The following is a 7141-nucleotide window of genomic DNA, read 5'->3' on the forward strand; positions in this document are numbered from 1 at the left end:
AAAAGATTCATAGGATAATCTAGCTTCTTTTAGTTGATTACAGACAACCATCAGACAGCCTAATGTCGTAGATGACATTAGGATTTACTGCTGTGTGCCGTAGTGAAAGGCTGGTAAAAGTATTCATGAGTAAGCTTCCTCCGCCCGATATGTGCAATAGGTTGACCAATTCTGTTTCAAGGAAAGGTACATGAGCATATCTTGTTTTTAATGTCGTTGGATGTCTAGCTCAGTAGAAAGCTTGCAAAAATGATCCCAGTGCTTTAAAGCGTGCTGCACTGCAGGTCTTAAATCGTGTCACGGAACTCTTTTCAAACTGTAAAGCTAGGTTTCCTGCGTGGTAAGGCGGCAGCATAACGGTGGTGCTTAAGATACGTACGCAGTGAAGCTGTGTGCGTAATTCACTTTTTGAACTCACGATGCATTCACGGACAACTTTTAAGAGTTAAAATGAGTGGTAATCGTTCTGTCGTCGAACATTTCGGTAGCTTTAAGTTTCTAAAGAGCGCAGAAACGAATTTTACAACGTATACAATAAAACTGTTGTGTACTTTGCGAACTCTATAAGCAATGTGATTTATAATAATATGCTTGAAAAAGGCAATAGGAGCGGCTATCGCTATTTTAGAGAGCAGCGGACTACACGCTCCGACATTTTGTAGGTTCGGGCAGTCAACTTTTGAAGCCGAGTGACCGATCAAAGCCGTGTGACATCACTGTCACTGTGTTAGCAAAAATCATCAACTAGACAAGCAGTTCATCACAACACAACAGCTGCTGTACTAATTACAACGCCGCACAGCCGCCCACCGCGTAGCAGACGAACAGGTTATAAAAGCGCCACCTATGGCCGTCGGTCGAACGAAAGTGGGCGCAAGCTGCTCCCATAGAAGCCGGATATCTGTGCAGGTCTGGAGTTCCAGTAGGTCGTGATAATGATAGTCATGTAAATAAATGTGCGGTGGAAATTAGCAAAAGGCGATTGGAGGATTGGTGGCTCAAAAGCAGAGAGGTGACATAAAGTTAAAAGGGTAGGAAGACGTATTTAAAGAAAATCGAGAAATTCAATAACACACAACACAGATAAAAATAAAAGGCAAAATCATGATGGCAACGCCACCATGCTCAGATTTTTATTTTGCGTTTTATTTTTATCTGTGTTTTCTCTATTTCTTTAGGTACGTCTTCCTACCCTTTTAACCTTATGTCATCTCTCTGCTTTTGAGCCACCAATCCTCCAATCGCCTTTTGCTAGGTTTACTTAGAGTTACTGTACAGCACGGAGGAAGGAAACTAAGGAGAAGCCCTGCTTGTGAAGCAAAAGTGAAGCCGGAAGTTGGCGTTGCTCATGGCGATGCTCCGCCTTTTGTGCCACCCTCCTCTCTTGTTCACATCTTTCGCGAAACCACGCCGCGCTGCGCGTGGTGTCGCGCGCGGAGCGCGCGCGCTCGCGCAACATCCGGCAGAACTTGAGACTGACTCCAACCAAATAACTGAATTTTATTAGCCCGACGTTTCGGAGCCCATTCGGCTCCTTCTTCAGGGGGTTGTTCTTCGGGGGGTGGCGGTGTGCCACTTTTAAAGCGTCTTTTTTGAAGAAAGTAGGGGGGGGGGAACACGGGAGGTGGGGAGACACTCCACAGACCGAAAGGTGGGGGGGAACAAAAGGAAAGGGGGGTTGTGTTGTTGACCGCTTCCAAGGTGCTGCGATGACCGGTGCTGGGTGGAGTGCTCACGAGGGTGCCCTTGATGGGCCGCGGGGGGGGGGGGAGGTTACAGGGTCGCGCCGACGTTCTGTGTTGGTGAAACGAGCGGGAGTCTATCTGGCTGTGCGTCCTTTTCTTCTTTTCGTCATGTCGCCAAGGCCATGGACATAGACCGAGGGACCTCCCGTGTTCCCCCCCCTACTTTCTTCAAAAAAGACGCTTTAAAAGTGGCACACCGCCACCCCCCGAAGAACAACCCCCTGAAGAAGGAGCCGAATGGGCTCCGAAACGTCGGGCTAATAAAATTCAGTTATTTGGTTGGAGTCAGTCTCAAGTTCTAATCAATTTCCCAACCAGACAGGCAATTCTGTCGAAATGTTTAGCTTCAACATCCGGCAGAGCACGGTGCAGGTAACAGCGCTACAAGACACGGTGACTAACGCAAACCCGCCCACACAGCGCCTTTGCGACGGCACGAAACCTACCAGAGCAACACGTGTGAGCGCTCAAAAAATCAGAACAACGCCGCCATTGTGGCCCAAAAAACGTGACCATGCAGCAAAAAAAATAAAAAAGCAGCAAAAAGAAAGAGAACCTATACGTCATTTCTGCCACACTTTTCTCCTAGCGCGCGGAGGGGGTAGGGTCTCTCCTTAGTTTCCTTCCTCCGTGCTGTACAGTAACTCTAGGTTTACTAGGTTTACTGGTTGAGCAACGCCATCTGGCACCCGCCCCGCTAAGTTCCATGCGCTGCCGCACGACCTACTGAACTACAGACCTGCACAGATCTCCCTCCTCCAGCACGCCTGGTCTAGTTCGCCCTTTTTGCCGCTAGGGAAAGAACGTACGAGCAGAGTGGCGCTAGTCATAACCTGTTCGCTGTCGTCTGCTTCTGCGATCTGTTCAGCGCTTGTCTTGCCATTTCGGCAGGCACAAAGCGCTTGTTTTGGCGGTAAATGAATAAATTCACAAATATACAAAAGAAGACATATTTGCGAATGCTTTGCGTTTTAATAGTGAAACTAGAAGAGGATGAGCGGTGCAAGAAATGTAAACAACGAGCAGAGGTGGCCGCTGCAATGCTAGATCAACGGCATAAATTTCCCTTTCCTAGCCTCCTTAAGATACTGGAAAAATTGTTTAAAAATATTCATAGGATAATCTAGCTTTCTTTAGTTGATTACAGACAGCCTAATGTCGTAGATGACATTAGGATTTACTACTGTGTGCCGTAGTGAAAGGAAGATGATCTGGTAAAAGTATAGTAAAAGTATTCACTAGTAAGTCCTCCACCCGATATGTGCAATAGTGTGATCGATTCTGTTTCAAGAGAAGGTGAGCATATCTTGTTTTTAATATCGTTGGATGTCTAGCTCAGTAGAAAGCGCGCAAAAAATTAAGCGATCCCAATGCTTTAAAACGTGCTGCAGTGCAGGCCTTAAAAATCGTGTCACGGAACTCTTTTCAAACTGTAAAGCTAGCTTTTCCGCGTAGTACGGCGGCAGCATAACGGTGGTGCTGAAGATACGTACGCAGTGAAGCTGTGTGCGTAATTCACTTTTTGAGCTCGTGACGCATTCACGGACAACATTTAAGAGTTAAAATGAGTGGTAATCGTTCTGTCGTCGAACATTACGGTGGCTTCAAGTTTCTAAAGAGCGCAGACGCGAACTTTACAACGTGTACAATGAAACTGTTGGGTACGTTGCGAACTCTATACACAATGGCATTTATAATAATCTCCTTGAAAAAGGCAGTGGGAGCGGCTATTTAACGCTATTTTAGAGAGCAGCGGACTACACGCTCCGACATTCTTTAGGTTCGGGGAGTCAACTTTTGGAGCCAACTTACCGATCAAAGCCTTGTGACATCTCTGTCACTGTGTTAGCAAAAATCATCAACTAGAGAAGCAGTTCGTCGCAACACCACAGCTGCCGTACTACTTACAACGCCGCACAACCGCCCACCGCGTAGCAGACGAACAGGTTATAAAAGCGCCACCTACGGCAGTCGGTTGAACGAAAGTGGGCGCAAGTTGCTCCCATAGAAGCCGGATATCTGTGCAGGTCTGGAGTTCCAGTAGGTCGTGCGCTGCCGCCATAGGTGTTCTGTGCTGCCGCCATGCTGCCGCTGCTTATTTTCGTACCACTGCGGAAGGTGCAGTTTGCCTTCTCTAATGTTGGTTCTTATTCTTTAGAATTGCGCCAACCGAACGGTTGTGTAACGTTCTTGCCGTTCTTACACATTTTTGGCTTTTGTAGGACTTGTGCTACCATTATTTGCGCATTACGTATTTTTTTCACCGTCTTGTGACTGCGTGGCGACAGTGAACTCGCTGCGGATAGTTTCAAGAACTTCGCTATTTTTGATACAATCGCGTTTTGGATCGTACATGCCAGAAATGTGCGCAGCAGCGCACCACTATCACTACGGCGATGGCCGTGCTTCGAGCGCAGAAATGTATCTACACCGGCTTTCGGGCCAAGAAAAGGAGCCGCACATTGTGAGTGTCGACCACAGTTACGCCAAGGCGTGGAATGCCCACCCGGACTCGCACCATGCAAAACCAGCAAAGCTTCTCTTCATGAAGGATGTATTTTTTTCTGAGAGTAAGACAGGAATCCGCGAAAATGTTGTGGTGAATGTCGAAACTTGGAAAGGTGTGGACACACCTCCATACGATGGCAGTAAGACGCGTAACCTTATGAGCGAATGCGAGCGCAGCGCATCCGTTTCATCCAGGCCGGACGCAGACGCAACCATGTGGGATGAAAATGTGAAAAAGCTGGGCTGGACCAGCTCTCAGCATCGAGCGTTCAACCATGTTATGCGACTCCTTCACGCGGACCGGTTGGCACGACTAGCCTACAACAACAATGCCAATGAGCCAGTTCTGCGGCGACTGGCCGTGGACCGGACTGCTCGTCGGCTGAGGCGCATCATGGGGTTGTTTAGCTGGGACTTGAAACTGCTCCAGTGGCTGCATCAGCTGTTGATGGAAAAAGCCACTGTCTCCTATGTTGCAGCCTATATGGACGCTTTGCAAGCCCTGAGGGCGCAGATCCCTCAGCTCATCGACAAGCTGGTGGCTCGGCAAGCAACGCCCGGGCGCTCGACCGGCCCAGATGCCGTGGGTATGCTGCTGCGACGCCCTTGGGACCCAGTGGCGCCTTTCCTGAGTCAGCACAAGCCAAAACGGCTGCCCTGTTCTCCTCTGCTGGTGGTGTGCCCAGGCGGCCCACGACCCCAGGCGGCTGGTCTGCCCCGCTCCAAATTTTGGACCTCTCAGCTATCCGTGCTGGGCAAGCTGGTGGCCGTAGATCCTGTGCCGACTACGCCGCCAAACGCCAGCCTCAACCAGGTACTGGAGGCCATGGTGGCTGCTGCACGGGCCAAGGTCCTTGAGCTCAAGAGCCATTTTTCGTCAAGGCCTATCATCTTAATTGGATGGATGATAGGCGGCCTTGTTGCATGTCAAGTTTCATTGATGGAGTCTGTTGCCGCTGTCGTGTGCTTCGGTTTCCCGCTAGTTGGGCTGAGTGGATCCCGAGACGTGGATGACCCGCTGCTGGATAGCCACACACCTACACTGTTTGTGGTCGGCCAGAATGCCCTGTCGTGCAGCATGGACGAGCTGGAGAACTTCCGAGAGCACATGAAGGCGGTGTCAGGCCTTGTGGTGGTCGGTGGAGCCGATGATTCACTTCACATGTGTGCCCTCAAAAAGCGTCTTGAGGGCGTTACTCAGTCGATGGTGGATCGGTGCGTCTTGGATGAAGTTGGGTCATTTCTGCAATGGGTGCTTAGTGCACCACACATGGGTCCAGCTGGAAGCATGGCATCTAAGGTCACAGCTGCTACAGCTACATCTCTTGCTGCACGGCGATGTTCGCAGGCTCCACTGCCTGAAAGCTCATGCCAAGTTGCCCTTGGTCGTCGTCAAGGCCGACAATATCGATCTCATTTCCACCACCAATCCTCTTCTGGGAGCTCCAACATGGACAGTGTAATTTGTTCAAGCTCGAAATCCAGCTTTGTTGCAACTGGTATGCACACAAAGCGTGGTTCTGGACGCCGTGTTGGGAGACCCCCTAAGCAGGTCACCGAAAAACCTGCCTTTAGCAGCTTCGCACCCCTGAAAGTGCCTCGTCCCCTGGCAGGACAACAGCGCAAGCGTACCCTTGTAGCACCCACTACATGGCCAGCTGGCAGCCCATCCCAACCAACCTTGCAAAGTGAGAATTGCATTCTGCCTGGCCCACCGCCAGCCCCTGATGATACAGTGCCATTGAGTGAGCTAGTAAGTCACTCAAGTGAGGTTGACCTCATGCCGACATCTTCACTTTGGTCACAGTCCCTCATAGCTGACCCACAAAGCAGTCCCTGCTTCAGCTCTTCACCAATGTCATCACCCATGAGAAAATTTCAGCAGAAGGTTCATTGCACAGGCAAGCCTTTAGACACACCCCCACAGTTGGCTCTGTGTGTTGCCGGTGAGGGTGAACTCCAGCATACACTTGATGCATGTTCGGCAAACAGCACAGCAGAAGAACGGCTCAAGGAGGAAGGCAAGTTTGTTAGCTTGGCAGATGGTGGTGTCCGAACAAGCCAGCTACAAAAGAGTCTCCAGCCGTTGAACGAGCTACAAGCTGTGTGCTCAACGCAAGCGGCAAATAGCCCATTCTGCCAAATGGTGCTGCCGGCCAGCCGGGCTATTTCCATGGTTGTGACACCAACTAAGATGGAGCTGCATTCAGGACACTCCGGCATTTGCAGCTTAAGTGGGCTACCCCTTGGCCACACTGCAAGTAAGGAGATACTGCAGCCACTGCAGTGTGTACGAAGTAGAGAGTCCAGTGCACTGGAAATGCTGGCAGAGGCATCAAGCACTCACCGTGACAGTGACTCTTCTGTCTGTAGCACATCACAGATGCCACCTACAAAGACTTTGGGTACATCCCATGCTGTAAAAGGCATGCCTAGCAGGTACAAAGCCTCCTTCTCACTGCCTTCAACAGCAGCAACAAGAACAAGAAAGGTTCGAATGCCACGTTTCTATGACAGCTGATGTAGCCTAGCCATCATTAAAAATGTACCAGAAAAAGGAAACGTCTGAGTGGAAGTTACTGGGTCAAGCATCATGCATCACCTGCAGCAATTAGTCTGTTTTTGTCACCCACACACACCCAGTAATTTGGTCCACAGCTTCTCAATAGAAAAGGAATGTGCACACAGTAGAATTCTTTTTGCGTTGAACTTGAATTCAGTATCAATTAGATATGGTGCACCAGTAATTATATTTAAATTTTACATAAAGAAATAGGCTGCACCTTTAACATGTTCATTGCTGTAGCACTTGGTCTTTATTCCTGTACATGAAGACCTACCTTATCCTATGCTTGTCCCATTCCTCAGTGTGTCATGATTCAATGGTA

At 49.4% G+C, this 7141-nt stretch overlaps 1 protein-coding gene across 1 annotated transcript; it reads left to right on the plus strand.

Annotated features, from left to right (window-relative positions):
* The first annotated feature begins 3826 nt into the window (after positions 1–3826).
* On the plus strand, positions 3827–6815 carry Rcd1 (Reduction in Cnn dots 1). Its single transcript, XM_070534915.1, has one exon. It carries the CDS (start codon positions 4099–4101, stop codon positions 6772–6774), a length of 2676 nt encoding a protein of 891 aa, XP_070391016.1. The 5' UTR covers positions 3827–4098; the 3' UTR covers positions 6775–6815.
* Positions 6816–7141: the final 326 nt, after the last annotated feature.

The sequence above is a fragment of the Dermacentor albipictus genome, chromosome 3 (genome assembly GCF_038994185.2).
Source record: "Dermacentor albipictus isolate Rhodes 1998 colony chromosome 3, USDA_Dalb.pri_finalv2, whole genome shotgun sequence".
Lineage (NCBI taxonomy): Eukaryota > Metazoa > Arthropoda > Arachnida > Ixodida > Ixodidae > Dermacentor > Dermacentor albipictus.

Excerpts from the sequence above, each read along its gene's own strand:
- Rcd1 (XM_070534915.1), top strand. The coding sequence starts at position 4,099 with ATGCCAGAAATGTGCGCAGCAGCGCACCACTATCACTACGGCGATGGC.